At 37.6% G+C, this 23,571-nt stretch overlaps 1 protein-coding gene across 2 annotated transcripts; it reads right to left on the bottom strand.

Annotated features, from left to right (window-relative positions):
- Window positions 1-435: 435 nt before the first annotated feature.
- LOC145769598 (uncharacterized) lies at window positions 436-12,454 on the bottom strand. Of its 2 annotated transcripts, none has more exons than XM_082581261.1 (7): window positions 12,123-12,454; window positions 7,567-7,620; window positions 7,325-7,387; window positions 6,690-6,736; window positions 5,317-5,554; window positions 4,212-4,340; window positions 436-1,382 (listed from the first exon to the last, which is right to left on the bottom strand). In XM_082581261.1, the coding sequence occupies exons 1-7, from the start codon at window positions 12,382-12,384 to the stop codon at window positions 1,246-1,248; spliced, it is 930 nt and encodes a 309-aa protein (XP_082437387.1). In that variant the 5' UTR covers window positions 12,385-12,454; the 3' UTR covers window positions 436-1,245. The 2 variants fall into 2 exon arrangements, with proteins under 2 accessions (XP_082437387.1, XP_082437388.1); XM_082581262.1 differs by having other exon boundaries at window positions 6,690-6,733.
- Between the last annotated feature and the right edge of the window lie 11,117 nt (window positions 12,455-23,571).

Genomic DNA, 23,571 nt, shown 5'->3' with positions numbered 1-23,571 from the left:
AGAACTTTCGGCTTGTTGAAATGTCTGAAGGTCATTCGGTACCCGGTCATTTGGTCAACAGAACGATTCATTTTAGGGTTAACTAACCCTAACCCAAATGTCCTGTCGACCAAACGACCGGCTTCGATTCACTGCCGTAAAGGCAGTGTTTAAAGTGCGTGACACCTCAAACCTGCGCAGCTTTTGATCTTCAAACTGAGCTATCGGTGGTGAATACTAAAAATCAGTTTACATTAATTCAACGTTTGTAGACGTTGAGTCAATGTAAAACACACCGATTTGCTAGCTATAGAAAACCCAAAAATATTACATTTGCAGAAATTTCCAGCTAATAAAGTTCTGAACTCGCCAACACCGTTGTAGCCTACTGTATCTCAAAATTTTTGTAGAGTACATACTACCCTCCTAAACTGTTTAGCAAAAGCACAATGTGAGTGAAAATAACCTTTCGTTGCATTGCTGGAATGGCCCTTACACAATTACTGACAATGATATTTACAAAGTAGAATGATCGATCAAGCAAAACGAGTGACACAAGAGGCAGTAGACTTTTTTTCTTTTTAAACTATCACGGGATAAGTTGTTGGGCCTTTGAGTAGTCTCAAATTGGTTAATCCAAGATGAATTCATGATTAGGCATTACTATAAAAACGCTATTAAAGAAATAGGGTTTAACGATAACTGCTGAAAACACCAGTCACAAAGTATTCAGTACTTGACAAGTATAATGCAAAATACGAATTGAAGCTCATTATTCCAAGAAGTAAAAACTACTTTTGCATTTGATCATTATATAACTTAAGGTTCAAAGAAACTGTAAACGCTTAAGAAAAACTCAAAATGCTCAAATTTAATTCACAGAAAATCATATCCTTATAGCCTACGGTGGTTGATTAAAATGGGGATTTGTTTGTGGAATGATAACTTAGGTCTCACACGGTGCTTTACTGATTAAAATAACAACGCTTGTGTTTTGAAGAAAACATCGTTATATTGGCAGAAGACAAAATAAAACGACACTCTTTGCTCAACCTTGAAGAAGGCTAAGCGGGACAAATCGAGCAAAAAAATTCATTCGTCTTCATACAAGACAATGTGAAAGAAACGCACTCAAACATCGGTCTATTTTAGATTCGATTTAAAATACTCTAATATCGTATTCAACGTATAAAACTGATTCAGAATAGAAATGCTGCCCATCGATGGAATGCTCTCAGCCAACTAACAAGATTATCCTTTCTCTATTCAACCCGCGGCTTCTACAGCGTTGCTTTCTGGAACCCCGTCAGCGTCGGGCTTATCGGCGGCAGCGGGACTTTCGGTGACGTCATCAACTGGTTTTGTTTCTCCGTTTTCTTTCGGTGTGTCGTCATCTTTGTCTTCTGAAATGAACAACAGCGTTTAGCAATATGGTAGAGCACGTCAATCTCGGCATGTTTTGCCGTATCCACACGCTTTATGCCTGACAAGCAGGGCTTTGGAGCCGGAGCCGTGCATTTTCAACGGAGCTGGAGCTCTACTTGAAATTAGTGGAGCAGGAGCTGGAGCCAGTTGTTTGAAAAATAGCCCCGGCTCCGATGTATTTCATAAGATGCTACTACTATTGGCTGAAGTCACATAATTTATAACAGCAACCCTTCACAAAACTAAGAAATTATTTGCGTAATCAGACGTCGAATTAACGAATACGTTGTGAAACGCAGTTTCGCATAACATTTTGATGAAAGTACCTTAAATTTCATAAATTTGTGCCATTTTTAGTAACAGCTGACTGCAGGCAATTTTAAAGTGCCCCTGACAGGTTGGACTCAAGTATAGTAACTTTTCTAAGCATTTTCTAGCGCAGAATTATGCTTAACGAACTTTTTAATCTTAACCTCGAAGCTCGACTGGTAAGGGCGAAATTTATACAAAACGACAGTTCCACAGCGCCACCACAGGCGAAACTCCATATTTCACTGCTCTGCGACGACTTTGGTGGTATTACGTCATCGTGGGTGGGCGTCGTTAGCGACGAATAAAACAAATGCTTTCTAGATGTAATTGGTGGATCACAGTTTGGTCGGAGTTGGTACAAGCGGTTGCTTTTTTCGAATATTTATTCTTTTTGCAGTTTAATAAAACTGTACTGGATACGTTCCTACAAAACCTAAAATATACTTGAAGTGAAAAATGAAGAAATCGTACGAATCATCATTCATATTTATTTCATCATCACTATTCATAAATAAATAAAAGTTCTCTCTCTCTCTCATAATGTGCCTTCAGTTGGCCATTGAAAACCGGTGTAATAGCCATCTGGACTTTAAAATTGTTTCGGATTTGCCAAACAATGCATGATGGCAGCACAATCCGACTGTTGCTTCCGAGAGTACCACCTTGTAGTATCCACTCCAATACATGCCTGTAAGCGACTAATTACCGATACTGCCTGCAAGGAAATAAAATCACTTTGTTTAGTGTGCATTCTTTAGCGTTTAGGGTATTTTTAGCCTAATGTAGCATCCTTACTCTTTCGATAGGTCTCCGTTTTCTCCTTTCGGTTTATTGCTTTTTCTCCAGTTCTTCCTGCTCCTCATAAAAAAGTCCTCAGAACTGCAGGATGTAAGTGTGCCTCAAAATGGGTCAAATTGGTAACACAGCTAGATGGGTCTTTCTTCAAAAGTGCTTTCGTCTGTGGCACTTCATGGCAACATACACATTCATTGGGCTGGGACATAGACTCGCACTTGTGGCAAACGCACCACCTACAGTTCCCAGCACGCCACTCATTGCTGAGAAGATCCAAATCGGGTTTGTGGTGTTAACAAAATCATCTCCATTGAAGTAAAGAGAACATATACGACTAGTTTTGTATGGTCCATCCCACTTTCGAAGACTTGAAGAAAACTTTGACTATTTTCTTCTCAGCACCTTGTTTTGTTTGAAAGCATGAAAATATAGCACACGTCTTTGTCAGTGACTCTGTCACATAAACAGCAATTTCCAGGCATTACCTCAACCATAAATTAAGGGTACTGTCTGTGAGATACTGCTGTTACACTGCAAATGGCTATAGCCAGATTAGGACAAACAAAAAAATTATCCAAATTGTAGCCCTACAAGAGTTTAGAAAAACTGCAATTTCAATTGAATTGAGATGCTGTTTGATAAAAATAAACTCAATCTATTTGATCTAAACCTGATAGTAATAATAAGTTGACTTTTTCATTTCGGTAATTCTCATTTTGCACATGCTTTAGACCAATAGAGCCCCACACATTGACGTTTTGGAGCAGTCGTACCATACCTTACCAACTCACCACAGAGAAAGAATGTATCCTTCCCACCCACGGTGACGTCACAGCGGTGTTGCCGTTTTTATTTTCGTAATTGACTGATTGCCAGATTTGCCGAAAATGAACGAAAGTTTGCAAGCGTGTAACTTAGTAGCCTGTTGATATTTTTTACGATTTGCTGGTCAGGGAAGTTTGTTAGTGTCATCTCTTTGGTATCTTAGGTAAATTTAGCAAATTTATTTTCCTGTCAGAGGCACTTTAAGCTTTAGAAATTAAATTGATATGTCGTCATTATTTTAATAAAAGCACTTTTTGGTGCCTGGAGCCGCAGCACTGGTATCAATAAGCTCAGGAGCTGGAGCTAATTTATGATAAGAGAGCTCCGGAGCTGGAACAACTTAACATTTACGCCTGCTCCAAAGCCCTGTGGCAAGTCGATGATTTATAATTAGATCAAGTTGACGTGAAGGCAAGGACGCCAATCTTCGTGTCCACCTTTCGGCATGCGATGAAGTATCTTGTCAAAAACACAGCCATATGCTCTTGAGCGGTGTCGAACTGACGTTCTTTGGAGCGTCGTACCAAGGCTCTCACTACTCAGCCATGTAGCCAACGAGGCCAGCATGTTAACGTGTAGTAAGGTTCGAGATCAGGCTTCAATGAAAACATAGGTTTCTAAAATTCAATTTCGTTAAGTCGATGCGAGTTCAATTTCCCAAAAGCGAACAAATTTACATTTAGTCTAATTTTGCAGCTGAACGTTTGTACCGCACATCAGCTGAAAACACAATTTTCCGGTTAAATAATGAATCACGTCCATACGCTTTGCAACTGTTTTTGGTGACAACACTTTGTCACATTAAAATGTCACAGTGAGTCACAACTTACATCCTAAACTCAAGCGAGTCTGAAAACACTAGATCAGAGTGTTACCTTCAGTGGGTTGTTGATTATCAGAAGAAGCAGATGGTGCCGCGTCTTCTTGTTTTGGTTCTTCGGCTTTCTTCTCTTCTTCTTTGTTATCCTCCGCTGGCTTTGGACTTTTTTCTTTGTGATCTTCGTCTGTAATTTAAATATATTCACAAATTTAACAAGTTAAAGTAGCCTACCAACTTAAACAATAAACATCCTATCAGTGCCGGTCTTTGGGGTGTGCAAACCGTGCGATCGCACAGGGCCCGCAAATTAGGGGGCCCGCAATTTACTCAGAAAATGCAGTAAATTTTGTCATTTCCAATGGAAAAATTTCAATTTAATTCGAAAAATGCCAAAGAAAACATGATCTTGTCCTTTTGCTATGTCACCGGACAGCACCATTTTACAATAATATTCATACCTAAATTTTTGTTGAACATGCTTTCAGAATGCACCAAATTCAAAGTAGTTTTTCAAAATTTTCTGAGGAGGCCCCCCAGACCCCCGCCACTGAGTGTCGCCTTCGGCGAACAAGCCTTCAGGTTTCGTCCGCCGGCCGTCAAACCTCCCTCCCCTTTCAAAATACCTAGCTACGCTACTGAATTGGATCATTGTCATAGGGGCCAGCAAAGCATATTCCGCACAGGGCCCGAAATATCCTAAGACCGGCACTGATCCTATGTGCACCACCTTGTCTTCCGTTCACTTTATGCAAATCTAACCACCATCCACCAAGCATAAACCTAAATATGACAAAAACACTCCACAAAGTTCCAATTTTTGTTACTCTTAGTCTTCTACCATGAAAATGGTCCCAACCTAACTTCAACCCAGTGCAAAATGAACGAACTGTAAGGGTTTTTATGTTCTGTATTTACAGACAAGGCCGCTGAGATTATAATTGTGGCCCGGTACCGATGAGATCGTCGAGGCTCAAGTAAGACATTTCTAAGGAAAGCGCACTACATCTAAAGAAGACTCGGTGTTGTTTTAGGGGCCTGGTTCCTTGGAAAGGTTCCGGGACCCTCAAATTATTCCGGGCTCGGTCCAAAAGTACTTCCTGTCAACGCTAGTGTTTGCAAAAGACAATTTTTGAAATAAGCTTTATTTAGTAAATATTTACCAGTTTTTTTCTTTGCGGGCCTACTAAAAATGCCCTTGAACATTTTCCGGAAAGATTTACTGGTAAGTTTTCCTTTCTTTTTCTTCGGTTCTTCTTCTGCTTTTGAAGTTTCTGCAGCCTCTTCGGATGGTTTATCAGCTTCCGTAGTTTCTTTACCTTCCTCTTTTGTATCTTCCTTACTTTTTTCTTCAGTTTCTTCTTTTGCTTCGGTTTCACCTTCTGCTTTACCATCTAGTTCCTGAGAAATCAACATGATTGTTAGGACGGTTATTAAATGATGTTGTAACCAAGAAGGTTGTGAAGTCCGATGATCCAAACGATCAGGCGTGTCTGGTCTTGCAGAGTGGAAGTAGGCGCGTAAAACTAGTGGCGTTTTTCACTTTCTTAAACACGACTTGGCGCATACTCTCGACTATTCTATTGTGGACACTGGACAAAATAGAACCCATAAGCGTGGGATCCACCAGGGCGATATTTGCAGGCCAGATTTTACTAGATTAAAGACGTTAAAAGCGAGATTAATTTGGTTCTATTCTAAGAACCAATACAAACAATAACAATTTTGAACCACAGATAGTCGTATAATATTTGTGAAAAAGACATATGGCAGTAAATACGAAGTGATCTTGGTCATTTCATTGATTCTCAGTAGATATATATCTCGAAAGTAAGAATATTCTCATTCTCTGAGGGAACATATGTTAACAGTATAAGAATTTATAAGCATATGGAAAGATTTTTATTAAACAAGGTTCTGTTTAACGATGCTGCTCAATGCACAGCAGTTTTTTTGAACGGAATACAACAAAAAATTGAAGCAAAGCAACAAAAAGATAAGAGAAAACAGAGCAGATTAAACATGGTATTACGCTAGATAGAAGCGGGTTGATATTGAAGGTTTGATACATAATGCAAAGTACGCTTAGTCGCTTACTGTAACACTTTTGTTTAGCAGGTTAGATTTACCACGTTTTTACGTCTTTCCAGGAAGATCTCACGAGCACATTCCGGGCTGATGTGCCTCAAGCTAAAGGCTACCACGCTAATAGTGCTATTGGTACAGCGTCTCCTAAACTAGGTTGAACATATGCTATCTATATCGCAAATTATAAACATGATTACCGCTACCAAGGATCGAAAGCAAACTGATAAAAAAACAAATTTTTTCTGTGTAAGTCAGTCAAAAAACTGACGATTTATTTAAAGTGAGAAAAACAGGGTTGTGCCTTCAAACATCTGTGGGATTGCCCTATGATGCGAGAAGGGTCAATAAAAAAAATACAAGCTGACTTATGTAAGTCACTCGTGTATGGCAATAGCTTGCTGTCACACAACATTAATTGTCATAACTTCCAATTTCACGTAAAACTTACCTGGGTTTCATCTTTTGCGCTTTCCTCTGGTTCGGCCGGTGTTTCTGCTGTGTTTTGTTAAAAAATACCGTATATATTTAAAATTGTAAAATGTGAAATAAAAAATACCGTATTTAAAATGTGAAATACATTACAACTCCAAACACATTAACCTACAATCCTACATACTCAGGCAAGCAGCAACGAACAGGGGACGTTCTGATACACCCATGGTTATTTTTGTAAAGTGGAAAACCTTGTGCATTAAGTATATATAGACGAAGTTTTAAACATTCACTGAAAGATGACACAACGTTTATATAAACTTTCTTCAAAAAATAAGTTATTGAAACCCTTTTGTGGTCATGAAAACAATTACAAACCTAAATTCAACTTGAAATTACACCCTGCAGTTTAACTTCTACAGAAATTCAGTTCTAATTTGATAAATTGACCAAATATAAATTGTCCAAGAAGTTTTACTTAGTGGAAACTCTGGTACTCCCCATTTTTATTCGAAATTCACTGCTGGCTTATTCCCACCCATATGATATAATCTCTAAACCTCTTTGTTGCAAAAGTGTAGGTAAATTTTATGAATCATCACCAGCTGAAAAGTGATTTTAAATATAATCTGCCTCGGATGAAAACCTCACCATCTTCTGTGGCACCAGCATCAAGACCATTCGATGTTTCTTCTTCCGCTGGAGCTGATTCATCTACACACAAGAATAACTCTTAACAAGCTGTAAAAGCATTGACATTTTTGAGTTTCGTGAACTTTCGTATCTCCTCTTATATCAAACTAACTGACTGTTTCAAAAGCAAATATACATTTCAAGTCATTCACCTTGTTTAAGCAAGTGATAAGTAGGCCTATTGCTAATTGAAAACTAACCTGTTTTTGTTGGTTCTTCCGTGACTTCTGTCACAGTAGATGGAGTTTCTTTAACTGCAAAAAATAAAACAAACAATTGAAAACACATACAGAATATGAAAAGCAAAAAACAGCACCTATCTAGTGTAAGTATCTACTAGGTTATTTGGTCACTTTCCTAACAGTTGTGCAGCTCAGAAGGATGCCAGAAGACTGAAAATCAAAAACGATGCATTGACAGCAAAAATGAGGCCGGCGTTTCTTTGTAAACAAGTTAAGCCGTTGCATTCAAAGTTTAGAGACTGAAACCTCGTCTTGGTCACGATTAAAGAAACCAAATTTACAGACTATTAAATCATAAGCTGTCATATGAGAATTAAAGTCACAAACGCAAGAACTCTGTTCTTTATTCTTGAGCACCTCTGGACAAACACCGACTTAAAGAAACATACACTTTTACATCAGCAATTCACCGAAAATGAATTGCTCGTAATTGTAAACAGCTCAAAGGCAATTTGACTCAAACGAGATTTATACGGGTACGGTTAAACTAAACTTTTAAAAAGTTTTGTTTTGCATTGACAAACAGCAATAACAGCTATTTGAAGTCTTATTGATTCGTCCCAACCTTGCCAAACGGGAAGTGTGTACTTTTAAAAAAGTCTATTTAAAACCGGAACATGACCCTTTACTTTCCGGAAAACACTTGTCGTCATAAGGACAAAGCTAAGATAGACCAAGCGCATAATCATTTCCTCATAAGCTTGACTCCCATCATGCAAAAACAAGATATGCACTTTAGACTCGTGAGGCAATAGGACATATCCAATTTTCTCTTAAAAGCAGCAAGTACAGCAGAAGTACTGTAGGCTACAGTTCAAAAATGCATTTATTGAATGGTATTGCCAGAAATGACAGTTGCAATTTGTTACAGGTCGTCCATAAGGATTGAAAAATCTGTGAGAATGTAAAAACTACACAAAATTTAAAGCTCGCATAAAATCAGATTGTTATCGATTGCCAGGCTATCCATTTTAACATCTGGCTTGTGTAATCTAATTAGGAACGAATTTACAGTAGAAACTCTTGGACGAGAGACAGCTACTAGAACTACAATAACATCACACAAAATTCGCTGACAAGAATGCAGTTTGCAAATTGCAATCGATATAAACGAGCGATGTTCGACTCACAAAACCAGGCAACACACAGTCAACTGGGTGGAATACATTATTTTAACAAAAAACACAATACTTAAGTAGTCTCCAGAAGCTAATGTTGAATCCTATATAACGTACAGTAGCTTTACATATTTATTGTGTCCTGGGCGTGACGTGAAAACTATAATTGGTGGGAAAGGTTCTGGTGTGCGAACTCTTGAGTTAAGGGAATATAGAGTTACCCTTTAGCTTTTCATTATTTCTAGGTTTGCTCTGGCCTGTAGCAACAGCAGCACCTGTCTGGGTGCCAACTATGGGAGAAATAGCTTTATTAGGCCTGTCACCTTATTTTAAAACATGGGTAGGCTATGTGGAAAACTGTGCGGAAGAAATTCATCATCAAATGTAGTTTAATGGACAGGAAATAACCATCAAGTGTCATGGTTGCCAGAAGTGCCTGAGCATGATGTGACAGGAGAAACGTCATGGTCACCGTGCTGCATCTCATGCTTCACCAAATCGTCGTGATCATGTCCTGCCATGGATTAGGAAGCTTGAGAAATAGAGTGAGGTTGGAGTCTCGCGCAGCGTTCCTTTACTCAAAATATAATCACGCAAATCTCCTGCTCTTGAATCAGGACTTATCATCAGATTCAGATTCGTTGGCCTTCTTTGGAAATGAATAACGAACATCATATATTCATTATTACAGGATTGCTTGATCAAGTCTTTGAATATGTACTGCACATTTACGGAGTAAATCAAAATAACTTCCAGCAGCAATAACTGCTAATATTGAATTACTGGACAAAGACTGTTTTTCTACCTACATTATTTGACCGCACTGCCGCATGTTTTTCAACACATTTTGAGTTTATTTTCCAAACGACCTAGGAAATTTCATTGCATGATAACGCAATGTGGATAATCCACTCAAGTCCAGGCTGTCATATTAATAGATCTTTCCACGATTGTGAATTGAAATGTCTTGTTTATTCAAGTCTAAACTTTGAACTGATTTTCGAGCATTGACAAAATAAATTTCGACATTGTTTTGATGTCTAACAAACGTTTACGGCATTTGTAGGTCAATTAAGCGGCAAGTTTAAACCACGTGGCTATCGTGAACTAGTTCGAATAATCCAGCAACTTTTGCATCGATTCAACGTCTGCATAAAGTATAAAAAGGACTGACTGATTTGTTACAAGAAAGCTTTTTTGTCACCACATGAGCAGTTCAAAGGTCAACGATTAGACCGGCGAAATGTACAGATTTTATTTACTTGTGAAATGCATTGCGTAATTCAGAAAAGCTTCTCGAAGTTAAAGAAGATGTCAAAGAAATAGGAACAAATAACTCGAGTGGATTTCCGAATTCTGACCAGACTAAACAGCATTTTGGAGATAGCAATGGCGACGTGACTATCAGCACGAAAAACTGAGACTTTATTTCAAAGCTATTGTTGCTTTGTACACTCGAATCAATGGCGCAAAATGCTCTGCATGTTAGTTGGTTGCAAATATAAACGGTTGTGCGTGCTGCTGATTTTAGCCGGCCTTTCTCCAACACCAGCTACCGAGCTTTGCCCTTTCGATTCAGAGAACGTTAAGGAATAAGGGCGTGTTCAGTTGATGTGACGTCATAACAGGAAGGCTACATCGCAAAAAAATTATCCACTGATATACTGCCAGACAGGCGCGGATTTATGGTGGGGGCCCAGGGGGCCCCCCCGAAATTTTGTGAAAAATTGTATGTTTCCGCATCAAATGGTTTGATATGCTTCTAAACAGCTGATATTAGTCCCTCGGCATCACCATTGATGAAAATGGTTGTTTTAATGTCTATTTTCTAGCATATTGTATATGTCGTAGTATCATTGTTGATATCTGTTTAGCTTTTTCTTTCTTTTTAATTGATTTTCAAATTTTCTGGCCCCCCCCCCGAAAAAAACTCTTAGATTCGCGCCTGCTGCCAGATCTAGGTGCCTACCAAGCTCAAGGTTCGTCTGGCCAACTAAAACCAATGGGAACAAATTTCATCAACCGAAAAATAACATGTAAGCTAAATAAACTTCTAACAACTATCAAATAAATTTTGCCTGCTTAGTTACATTACACTAGAATGTGCCTATGTAGAAACATCAAATGTTGCCCACTGAGCGCGTAGGTGGGAGTGATTTTCAATAGGCATTGAAGTAACAGCTTTACAAACTCTGAATTTCATTTGACATTCAATCTTTTGTGAGAACTTTTGATTTTACGACAAAATATCAACCTGTTTTCTTCCGTTTTATGCGTATAGATTTTGAAATGACGTCGATTGGTTGATGCCATGTAGTCAATTGATACTCACAGCGGTAAGCCAAAACATTAGTGTATTTTTCCACGATCTTTATTACGATGGCATACCCTACGCAGAAAAACTTTCATGGATAGTTTAGATGTTACACTCTTGTATTAGGACATGTAATTCCTTAGGTTGTAACAAGAGTGACTGCTTTTACTTTGCAGTTAAAACGGAAGTACCGGTATACATACTCATAATTTAAAACAGTTTTATGTTTGTGGCTGCCTACTCATGCTATTGTTAACAAAGCGCTTCAACCGCACTATCACACAGCAATAGCCAAATTCGGGGTCCCTGATTAGTGATGTATTGGATTGCTTAAAAGATAATTTTCAACTCCATACTAATAAAAGGCCCAACCTACTCAAAAAAGTTTAAATGTCTCATCAGAAAAGACACTCCCGCTACGAAAGAACAATATAGAAACCTTTTCACTACGAAAATAAGACCAGTCTAAACTTTTTAGACACTCACAACCACCGAGTGGCGATAGCCCCAATCGCCTCCACCCCCCTTAAAACACATAAAAGTAACTGTATTTAGGGCACATTTGCAAGGTCGGATTAATGTGATTTGTTGAAACCTTTTCGTTAAAGCTAACCTACTTGCTGGATCCGACCCTGGGTCCAAAATCACCAGATGTACACTCTTGACAACACCACTTCCCCACTGGTCTACTACATCAGTGTAAAATAGTATGATAAAAATCTTGTCACAAGATAAATCCACAAAAACCTCTGGTTTTCAACATGTTGTAGCTATCAGCTTAGTCACGTTGGAAGCACAACTGTCAACGCAGAAACCATTTTGAAAATACAATGCTTCTTACTAAAAATCGTCCAAACTGCAAGTTGTATTGCAGTAGGCTATATCATTTTGAATGAAGCAACAAGCATGCTGGCCAATCTGTGATAGGAAAACACTACATTGCATTCCAAAAATTGACAATGACTACAAAGTAGGCCTAATTGTCTAGTAAAGGTTTAGAACTCACACGTTCTTTGGTACGTGTTGAAGAATTCACTGTATCTAACAACTGTTTATCATATTCTAGAAACAGGGTTACTTACCTTCAGCTGTTTCTGGCATGTTTTCTGTTTCAGCAAGTTCTTCTTCGCCTGTTTCTTTTCCCGCTTCGTCGTTTTTGACGTCTGTATCTTCGGTTTCTTCTTCAACAGCACTGGCTTCAGGTTCTGCACTGACAGCTGCTGCTTCTTCGCTTTCTTCTGGCGCTGGCTCTTGTGCGGGTGTTTCTTCAGCTTCGCTTTCTTTTGTTTCTGGCGCTGTGGTCTCTTCTACATTCGCAGCAGGCGTCTCTGTAGTATCTTCCATTTTTTTCGTCAGTTTTCCGAATGCAAACTATGCTACCCGCACTATTTTTATGACGCAATACCGTGTTAATCTTTCTGAAAAACAATGGAGATTATTTGCGGGTTGAATCTAGGTTAATGCGCGAGTCAAGTTTTGTGCTAACTCAACGCTGTTGGATGTTTAGCAGATCAACTTAAAATCATTGAAATAGCACAGCTGCCATATGAATCAAATCCCTCAAGAAATCGCAGACAAAGCAAAATTCAGTCTTTCTATCTTATTTACATTTACACAAAGTCTCACTGGACTGAAGATTTTGTTCACGAAGATTACTTCAAGTAAACAGTTAGCTTCGTTTGGCTGCTACTAAAACAAAACTTCCAATAAAATCTAGCTTCAACTCTTCAGGCAAAGTGAGCAACTGACGCCCACACTACTAATTCGCAACATTACAGAAGAACAGTGATTCGGCTTCCCAAACTGACGTTGAAATAGCATTATATTTCCGCATTGTAACCACTTTTGCAATAACTCAGTCAATATAACCGATTCAAATTGAAATATTTCCTGGTTCTCTGCTTCAAACGCAACTGTTCACTCAGACATGTGATGTATATAGCGCTTAAAAAACTGTAGCTTTGGAAAACTGTCTAGTGTCTATTCCTAAGTTGCTTCCAGTAAAGCAACAATAAGAAGCTTTATTTTTTCGAAGAATTGGCCCAATTCACGTGTTTTTATTAATGGACAGGGTACTTTAACTAAAATTTGGTCGGCTAATTAACACCCGTTTAATTACTTAACAAAATACACTGCATCGGATCGTGTTGAATTATAAACGTTAAATCTGCTTCGCATTACATTCAGTGCTTGACGATGCATACTAGACCTTATATTTACTTTCAAAATGTTTGGTGATTAAAGATTAGACTAAGATCTGTGATATATCGGAAACGGTTGGCTGCAGTGGCGTAGCCAGGGAGGGGGACTTGGGGGTTTCAACCCCCCTTTTGGCACGCGAGTGATGTCACGATATTGAGAATGATGTTTTCAGTCTCTTTATGTCTTTAAAACAAAGTTTGCCTAATCTTAAACGAAACTGCATTAAAAGAGCGAGTTTTGCCAATACCAAACATTCAAATATCTCAGCCAGGAATTAGCAACAAGAAAGCGTAGAGACTTAGCTTTGTTTCCGAAAAAGGCCGAAGAAAACATGGTCTTATCCTTTTGCTATGCTACCGGACAGCACCATTTGACAGGAATTTTCATACCCACATTTTTGTTGAAAATGCTCTCAGAATGCATCAAATTCAAAGTAATTTTTCAAAATTTTATGGGGGAGACCCCCCGCCGCTGGATGTAGTCTTAGGCGAACACGCCGTCAGGCTTCGCCCGCCGGCTGTCAACCCCCCCTCCCCCCCCACTTTCAAAATTCCTGGCTACGCCACTGGTTGACAGGAAAATGTTCATTTTACTAGCCGAGTGTCTTGACTAGTTTCGCCTTGGTTTAACTTGAGTTTTGTGAAACAACGTTTGTGATGAACGTATAGAAGTATAAGAACGTTATAAAACTTATTCCAAACCAACCAACTCTTGACTTACTGTATATTTACCGGCGACATATTTAAGCGTTGTAAACACAAGGTTAGTTGTCAGACGTTGATGTAAATTGGGCTAACAGGTCATTTACACCTGTAAGTTGTATCAAATCGCTAAGTTGCTATTTTTTTTTATCAAACTCAACAAGTGGCACTCTGACGTGATATGCGATCATAATATGAAAAAAAGAAACAGTTTCACAAAACTTTTCTGCATCCTCCAAGAAAGCACTGTGTAAAAAGAATTATGCATTGCACGTTTTACGGATTTCATAAACAGCTGTTTAGTGCTTGCAGTTTTATGCCGAACCACAGTATGGCACCCTATTCTAAAACAATAACAGTTTCTATCCTAGTCTGTGACACCAAACAAGTCTTTAAACACGATTCAACATTTTCGTCTGTCGCTTCCTGCAGCAGGATTTTGTGGTTATTGTAAGCTTGGACTTTTTCAACGCCACATAACTCCTTCAGGTAGGAGGAATCAATTTGCAATATATAGGTTGATGATCAACGTCATTGTGACGTCACACGAGAAATAGAATTCTGTAAAAACTTTGAGCATGGACTTCTAAATACTATGCTTTGAGCAATCCACTTCGTAAATCGTAATTGCAGTGGTGATGTGAAAAAAAGTCAAATTGAACAACTTCAAAAAGTCGAAATTTCAAATATGACTGCATAATTGAATGTGGTTTGATGGTTTGAGGCACTTTAGAGCGGAAAGATTCGTTAGCTCAAAAAGCTTTATTGTGAAGGTTTGTTTTTGCATTTTCGCATTGTTAATAAAAGGTATGAATCACGGACATAGATGCAGCTGTCATGCATGATGGCTTAAATGTCACGTTTATGATTGTACTGTATGTTAATCTTGCTAGTAGACCTGGCTAGTGGCTACATCACAAGGTTTGATTGAACAAGAGCTCTGACTTGCAGCTGAGCAACCGCTTCTAAATTGTCATCTTATCTCGCCATTTATTCAGGTACAAGTCTAGATCCAGATGACGAAACATGTCTGCTTTACATTCAACGTCTGGTTAACGCAATTAAAAAAAGTAATTTTCTAGTTTGAGAACCCAAATCTTTGCACGTAAAGTTTTGCTTTTGAGATGATTTTAGCTTCACCTGAAAGTGAAACCCATTCTGATTTTTTCAATTTTACTATATTTTGAAACTTCAATACAAATTAAAAGCAAACTTTTCTTGTTGTGTCATTCCTCAATGAATTTAAATTTGTTGCCTCAATACCCAAGGGAAAAACGTAAAAAGCAATTATTTGACAAAGCATCACGGAAAGACCATACATCACAGGCCAAAGTCGACAAAAAATAATAAATCTATATCTGTCTGAACATAACCTCCAGGGAACTAAGCATAAAGCCGGTACAAGCTGTCCCAACAAGAACACTTTGAAAACTTGCTAACACTATACGTTTGTTGAACGTTCAAAACGGGAAAGAATACGTCTATTGATTGCAAAATCGCAGAAGCTTTAATATCACCTGACAGGCCCATGTGGTAGATTTACATTTCCCAAGTGATCGACTTTATCTAGTTAGCAATCTGCTTTCTATCACACCAATACTTAAATGTAAATTACTACGATGTGGAAGGTCACCCAGCCACAGTAATCGAAACAGCGCAGTAAAGTTCTAAGAATGCTGACTAAAGCATATTATGAGGTAGTGTAACTACGTTTGACCCATTATAATGCACTTCTAATTTTATGACTTTTGATGGCTCAGCTCTTTTGCATTCATCAAATGCTGGCATTTGCATAACAATCTAACCTCTTGGTGTAATTTATTAAGAATCGATTTCGCTATAGTAATAGCATCTTCGGCTAGCACATGTAAAAAAGAAGTCAGCAGTCAGCAATTTGTCAAATTATAGCCAAGTATAATCTGTCGGGTCCACAGTTTCCTTGTCACAAAATACACGAAGAGAGTTGAATCGTAACGAAAAGTTTTGGATAAATGGCAACACCTGACAATTGCAGTGCTGATACACAAAAAGCTTCTAATCTTTATTTCTTATAGAAATTATTGTGAAGATAATTTTTCGAAAAACAAAATCTCTATTAAAATTGTAATACACACATCACTTGAGATGTCAAAAAAAAAGGTAGAAGCAGAATATAGATGACAAAGATTTCATTTAGTTTAATTTGTGTCATGTGTTTCAGAACAAAAACATCAGCTGTAATATGAAATATACAAGCACGCCATTAAATCACATAAAGTTTTCATTCACTTTTGATTATAAAGTGGAAACTGAAATGATCAATGATCATATCATTTTAAATCTGGTCGTCTACAAATAAAAATTCAAAAATCAGGAAGTTTGTCTTTAGGCTATTGAACTACACTATGTGTGATAGATAGGCCTGTAGGTCTTTTATGTGGCAGAAAATGGGTTTTAAATATCACTAAATTGACCCTCATTTCTTGTTTTAGTCGCCCAAGCTCCATTATCTCGTTTTTCCATTGTTGATTTTTGTCACGGCTGTTGAAATCAGGTTTGCTGATGTGATGCTGAATCTTTAATGATTTTTTTTACTTAATTATTTATATCTTCATTCATATTGGCAAGCAGCCAAAGTGAAAATAAACTACTTGGCAAATACAAAAATGACATGGTCAAGTCAGGCAACTGTGCTTCCTTACGCCTTTATTGCGTCGTACAACTGTATGTCGCGAACTTAAACAGATACAAAACCGTGCAAGTAGCATAAATAATGTAATGAGCTAAGATCATTCAATCAAAAGAAACAATTAAATCAATCTTTCTCAACTTCCTTCAAATCCCAGAACACGTTTGAATAGAAAAAATTCTGCAGATCGTCAAAAGAAGAAAAGAAACATTGTAAGTTAACTTTGAAAATGCAAACTGTACACCACACACCTACTAAAGCACAATCATATGCTGTGAAGCAGAATGTAACTACAATGCACACTTCTTTAGTGTTATGTCGTTATATCTGTATATGAATATTTGAAAATATAGTGGGGCCCCCACGACAGCAATTGTGTATTTTATGAGAGTAAAATCTTTGCGTGAAACAGCCAAATACTCTTTCGTGAAATAACGGTTGAAAATCAACACACTAAACCAGTAGCATAAACAGGAGGTTCTAGGGGGTAATTTCGGGCCACAAATGATTTAGGGGGAGGTAAATTTTCCAAGAGGCTCGTAAATTTGAAGAAATTACCGTGTATTGTTTGAATATAGTGCGTTTTTTTAAAGTGTTTTTATTTGAAGCCTAAAGATCTCATTGGTAAAGGGCCCAAATTATCTTCTCAACGGCGTCCACTAAAGTGACTAAACTATATAATGTGTCGTAATAAACTCATGTAGTGCAGTTTTAATAAAACATGTGACTAATAACCATTTATTGGTGCTAGTGCCAGTAATTTGTTTTACAAAGAAAAGTCGTGTTTTTGATGCTATTTCAATGAGGTCATTAACCACAATACAAACTTATATAACGGTACTGTTTTAAAATGTTACATTTGCTTAAAATAGATTTTGTTTTCTTGGTCACCAATTGAAACAGATCAAAATGCATGCATTGTAGTTGTTGACATCATAATTGACAAACTTTACACAACGATTGAACTAAATTTATTGCTGCCAAAAATGGAGTGCAAATTATAAGCCAGTGTTGCCAAATGGGTACACTATTCACCAAAAGACAAATAATTAGTTTGAATTGCATATAGGCTACTGTAGTAGAGTCAGCCAATACAATATTACCTTCTTAATAGTTGACAAATTTAGTCTTCTTCGCATCGCTTCAACAATGAATGCAAATGCATTTGTCTCTGGCAATGCGTGAATGATTAATTGTTTCAACCTCTACTTAAAATGTTACATTTAGTGGCCTACCTATCATATGCACATGGCACGCCTAAGATAAACTCTTGTTATGTAGGTACTTTTTGGTTTTGTTTTTTATAGTCTCCACTCGGCAAGTTACAAAATGCGAGGATTCATTAGTTGTTCTGAAGATACAGTCACAGGCAGTGATGTGCATTATCGGCGATAATTTATCGGCGATAATTATCGGCGATAAACTTTTATTTTCTTTATTTTCCTTTTGTTAGTTTTGTTACTGTATTTCTTTTTCTCAATATCATTTCTTTTGCATTCTGACAAAGAAAAATAAATTGAATTGAATTGAATTGAATTGATAAATTTTTATCGCTTATCGTTATCGCTTAATTATTTTTTCAGTTATCGTTTATCGTTATCGCCAAAGGCAATATTTGATTATCGCCGATAATTAATCGCCGATAAATTTTATTTCGGATCAACACACAAGTGGAAAGAACATGAAAAGAAATATTTTTACTAGCCACCTAGTTCATCATCATCATCATCATCAGCCGGTCATGCCACTGCTGGCAGATGGCCTCCACATATGTTTCCACACCATTCTGTCTTTTGCTGTTCTCATCCAGGTGATGCCAGTCTTTTCTTCTATATCATCTCGCCATCTTCTTTTTGGTCTCTCTCTAGTTCTTCTTGCATATCTTGGTGTCCATTCTGTGGTTATCTTGGCCCATCTGTTGTCTTTCATTCTTGCTACATGTCCGCCCATTGCCACTTTAGGTTTGTTGGTGTTTCTATGACATCTTTGATACAAGTTTTGTTTCTGAGGACTTCATTTCTAATCTTGTCTTTTCTATTTATGTTCAATATTATTCTTTCCATGTTCCTTTGTGCTGCTGCCAGTTTTCTTGTTTGTTGTTTTGTGAGTGACCATGTTTCTGCTCCGTATGTTAATGTTGGCAATATTACTGTGTCCATGATTTTTCGTTTTAAGCTAATCGTTTTAAGCGTTTTTAAGCCACCTAGTTCATGAAACTAAAATTAAAACCAGTTCTTCTTCAGTGCCTGAAGTGTGTGTGCACAGGTCGTTGTCATGAGAGGGGCACGCCCCCTGCAGCGACGGCCCCGACAACACAGTAATTTTTAGATTTGCAAATTGCAATGCAATGACATGCATGCAACAAGTCTCTTGTTGTTTTGCTGCAATCGGCAATCGCGAGTGAATTTTACAATTAAAATTTAAGCGCACAGGCGGTAGGCTACAGATTCCTTTGAAGCGAAGCGAAAGAAATTGGCAAGTGGTTTATGAAAGTGTCGCAATACGAGGCCGTTTTTACATCGGAAACATGGTCTTTCGCGCCACCATCACTGAAACAAGTCATTGCAGAATATGATATTGCTTGAAGCATTTGACATGCAGACCGACATCACACTTTTTGCATCTTGTAGTAGTTTTTGCATGACAATAGGCGCATCGAGTTGCGTGGTAAAATTATGATAAATACAGTATAACCTTTCTCATTTACCTATGCTGCATAGCCGAGTGGTGAGAGCGCTGGAACGGCAATCGAAAGGGCGCCGGTTCGACACCGCTCATGAGCATACAGTTGCGTATCGAGTTGCGTGGTAAAATTATGCTAAATACAGTATAACCTTTCTCATTTACATAGGTTAATAGGTAAATAGCTGCATAGCCGAGTGGTGAGAGCGCTGGAACGACAATCGAAAGGGCAGAACACTTAAAGGCATGCCTGAAGATTGGCTTCCTTGCCTTCCCGTCCACTTAATCTAAATCTTCAACCACTGGTAAGCCTGGATACGACGACGATTTACCTATGCGACATAGCCAACGCTCAGTCAAATATTTTTATTCCTACTAATAATACAGTGCCTATATTGTAATTCTTATCTCAACAACTCAGCGTTCTGCCATTGCTTTAATGATGGTGTTCACAAAGAAAACAAAAAAATTTATCTGAAATTATTAGTAAATTACGATAATTATGTTATTGTTCTAAAACAAACACGACTAATTTGACAAGCTTGATGGATTTCACAGTATGCGTATTTTTACTACCAATAACGCTTAAGATTACTGATAAATTTTCAAGCATTTTGCGTTTTTTGGAATTTTTTCAATTATTGCTGACTTTGCTGTAAACAGCCAGTAGAAAGCAAAATACAAAGTTTGGAATTTTTTATGGTATTTTCATTTGATTTAATTATTTTTTCTACTGCACGTAAGCGGCAGTGTAACTCAATTGATAAAAGCATCCAACTGGTATCTGAAGGTATAATTATAAGCACGGCGGTTACTTCAGTGGTTTGATTCTGGATCAAGAGGTTGAAGATTCGATACCCACTGCCGCTGTTGCGATTCTATTCATGCATAACTTACAAAAAGTTTTGTCCCTTTACAGTACATTATGTTCGATTTTTCGTCATGTGGATGAAAACAGTTCGTGCTGCATGGGATGGGGCAGCGCTAATCAAGAAAAAAAAATTATCGATATCGGACATTATCGGCGATAATTTATCGTTTATCGTTATCGCTTAACTTTTTTTTGATTTATTGTTATCGCTTTAGGCATTTTTCGTTTATCGATTATCGTTATCGCTTAACTGAAAAATGAGTTATCGCGCCCAACACTGGTCACAGGCTGTCATAAACCTTGACCGTCCTGACGCAATATTATGAGATAAGTAGGTTGAAGTTAAATTATTGCATCAACATAGCCTACTGTAGCCTACGTACTACAATTGTGCTTTTGGCGCTGCACAAGACTATAGCAATAACAAGTTCGTTACCAAATTACTGACAACGGTCAACACAATTAAACGTTTTCAGGCAATTTTTCTAGCAATTAAACGTTTATTTTTTTTTAATGTAGTGCATTTTCAATAAAGTATTTAGATTTACTGCAATCTCCACCAAATTAATTGCAATCATTTTGTGCCAGGGTGTCTGACAGGTAAGTGTCTTACAGTAGGCTACCGTAGTTAAAATGAACAATGAATCAGCGCTAGGTTGTATTTTACTGACATTTCTGATATTACATCTTCATGCTGGGCTACGATACACTTTACTGGTTGTTTTCAGTTACTAACTTCAATGCTGCCACAACAAATTTGGAAAAAGCACAAGATTTAAGAAAAAAAAGCACAAGATTTGGATATAAAAGCACAAGATTGCAAAATTGAACCTTGCGACCCATTTTGTGCCAATTCGAAGAATAACACGACTCTAAAATCAACAGTTTAGAGAAGATACATGCTTACTAATCACTGTTCTCTTTCAATTCGTGGTCTTTAATTTAATATCACAAATCTTACAAAAGGCTACATATCGATCAGTTTTGTCTTCTTGTATCGAACTTTCAAAATAAGGATCATTGACGATTAAAAGGCTGTTTATACCATTTTTTTGTTTTGGGACTTGGTGAATGATTGTCATTATTTGATGCTGAATGCTGATGAGTGATGTACTCTTTTCGCTACTCTTGTTATCTAGCAACACAACCTCTGAGTCTGGCGATGAGCACATATCGTAGGCTACTCTCTTCAGATCAAATTTTTAGCTAATCTTGTCAGGTTTGATAACTCAATGCGTAAAATTGGTCAATATGCCAAAGTACGGTACCAGAAACCTAGCTACCAAAACCTTTTAGTGCCAGTCCTTTCTCTACCAAACTCAAACCATGGTAGCAACGGTTAATTTCACTTTGATTGAAAAAACACAAGATTTAGCCAAAAATTGATCGGAAAGCACAAGAACACAAGATCAAAAGTAAAAACACAAGATCTTGTGCTAAAACACAAGCCGTGGCACCACTGACTAACTTAATTCTTGGACAAAATGTAACTTCCTTCATCTTTGATTATGACAAGACAATCCCACACGCGATTTTTAATGCAAAATTCGATCAAGCATCAGATCGTAGGTCACTGAGCCATTTTCTGCACATCCATAAACTGAGTTGAAACGCCTATTTATTTATAGTCAGCTTATCGTGTTGTGATGTTAAATCAATGAAATTAAAAATTTAATATAAAACTTCAAGTACTTATTATTGTAAATGATTCTGACAAGAACTAACCAGGGATAAAAAGTAAAGAAAACAGCAGCTCCCTACCATGACAGGTCGAAGACTATCGGTAGCTTAAGCTGATCGGCTGTGTTATCAGTCTGCCTGCACTTTGGTAAGCTATCAAAAATTCCCGCCATAATTCGTTGCTTAATTTACACTTAAAAAGCCAGCCTATACCGTGTCACCAACAACACCAAGCATAGATTACTCACACAAAATGTGCACTAACAACTCATATGAGCTTCAATACAAAACATTAAATTAAATGAAACGTGTCTTCGATCGATTCCTGTCAGTTCAATTCTAAATTAATAGATTGACACGACCAAGAGTTTTCCTGCGCTTAACGTGTTTTTACTTAGGCCTAGCTGTTGAGGTAAACGCACCCTATTTGCTAAAAAAATTACAAGTTGTGTTAAAACTGGGCACAGCCAGCTAAGTCTGAGTTTCTTTTTATCTTCTGCAAATTATTTCAAGCTAAAAATGCTGGACTTTTCTACAGTTGTTTTGCAACTCTTTTCCTACTTCAGGTTCAAAAAATTTCTAAGCGCCTTTACTGCAAAGCAAGCGGCACCCATACAAGCAGCAGCATATAGCTGCGACTTGCATTACATGACGTCCTTTTCCGGAGTTTTTCTCTACTTTATAAAGGAAGTCATTGTCCACAGGCTTGAGAGATCATCACTGTCTTTCTATCAAGTCTGTTACCAATTGGACCTAGCCAGTGGCGTACGCAGGATTTTCTCAAGGGGGGCATTTGAAATTTTTTCTGAATTGAAACAAATTGAAAAACAAAAAGAATGACGCATTGATTGTCGTAAAGAATGAGACGCTGGGTTGAATGCAAAACAGACTACTAAAACAAGGTAGTTACAAAAAGTTTTGGCGATATAAAGTTTCCTTCCGTATGCAAGCCTCCCCAGTCTTAAAATGTTTTTCATTTAAAAAAAAATCATCTTGAATGCAAAAGATACGCTGAATAATCCTTGTTAACGATTCTGCATGCTATTGCTGAACATCTTCGTCGTTTCATGAGCATTTAATTTTGGACAAGTCTTATCCTATCAACCGTCGAAACACATTTTCCAAGAAAGCAAGAGCGTAGTAGTCCTATGCTATTATTTCTTCTGTAAATTCAACAAAATAGCATTGATTTACTGGTTTCGCTGATTTAAAATAGTCATTCCAAATGATGATATACCGATGGATGCAACCTAAACTATAAAATGTCGAGTTTTTATAGCAGCATATAGTAACATGGTTTGTATTAAAATGCAGAAAAACATTGCACCAACTCAATATGAATAAGGGTGGACCCCTAAACAGAGATGTGGTCTCACTAACTGGGATTTTGGAGGTAAATAAGGCCTTGCGTAGTTTAAGCTATAATATCAAGCTTCTGTAGCAACATCTACAACATTTCTTCATTTCAAATGGTTAAAATAAGCAATAAAATTGAAATAAGTGGGGCCCATGCAACTATTCCCCCATCAGGAGGGCTTACGTGGAGTCTTTAATTCGGCCTTGCTACCCGAGACCACTCTTAAACAAGAACATGTTTGCACTACACATTACACAATCACAACAAAGCATGGCCAATGCCCCCCCTGCGTACGCCACTCGGCCCAGCTAATGATGACCTTTATTAATATGTAAATGTTTCGGAGGTGCTGATTACGATAAAACAACTT

Source organism: Aplidium turbinatum, chromosome 4 (genome assembly GCF_918807975.1).
Source record: "Aplidium turbinatum chromosome 4, kaAplTurb1.1, whole genome shotgun sequence".
In the NCBI taxonomy this organism is placed as follows: Eukaryota; Metazoa; Chordata; class Ascidiacea; order Aplousobranchia; family Polyclinidae; genus Aplidium; species Aplidium turbinatum.
Note: the sequence above shows the minus strand (reverse complement) of the source record. Positions and strands in the feature narration are given on the sequence as shown.

Coding starts and splice junctions, on each gene's coding strand:
- LOC145769598 (XM_082581261.1), bottom strand. CDS start 12,384: ATGGAAGATACTACAGAGACGCCTGCTGCGAATGTAGAAGAGACCACA. Junction 7,388..7,566: donor GGAAGAACCAACAAAAACAG/GTTAGTTTTCAA, acceptor TCTTGTGTGTAG/ATGAATCAGCTCCAGCGGAA. Junction 1,383..4,211: donor TAATCAACAACCCACTGAAG/GTAACACTCTGA, acceptor TGTTCATTTCAG/AAGACAAAGATGACGACACA.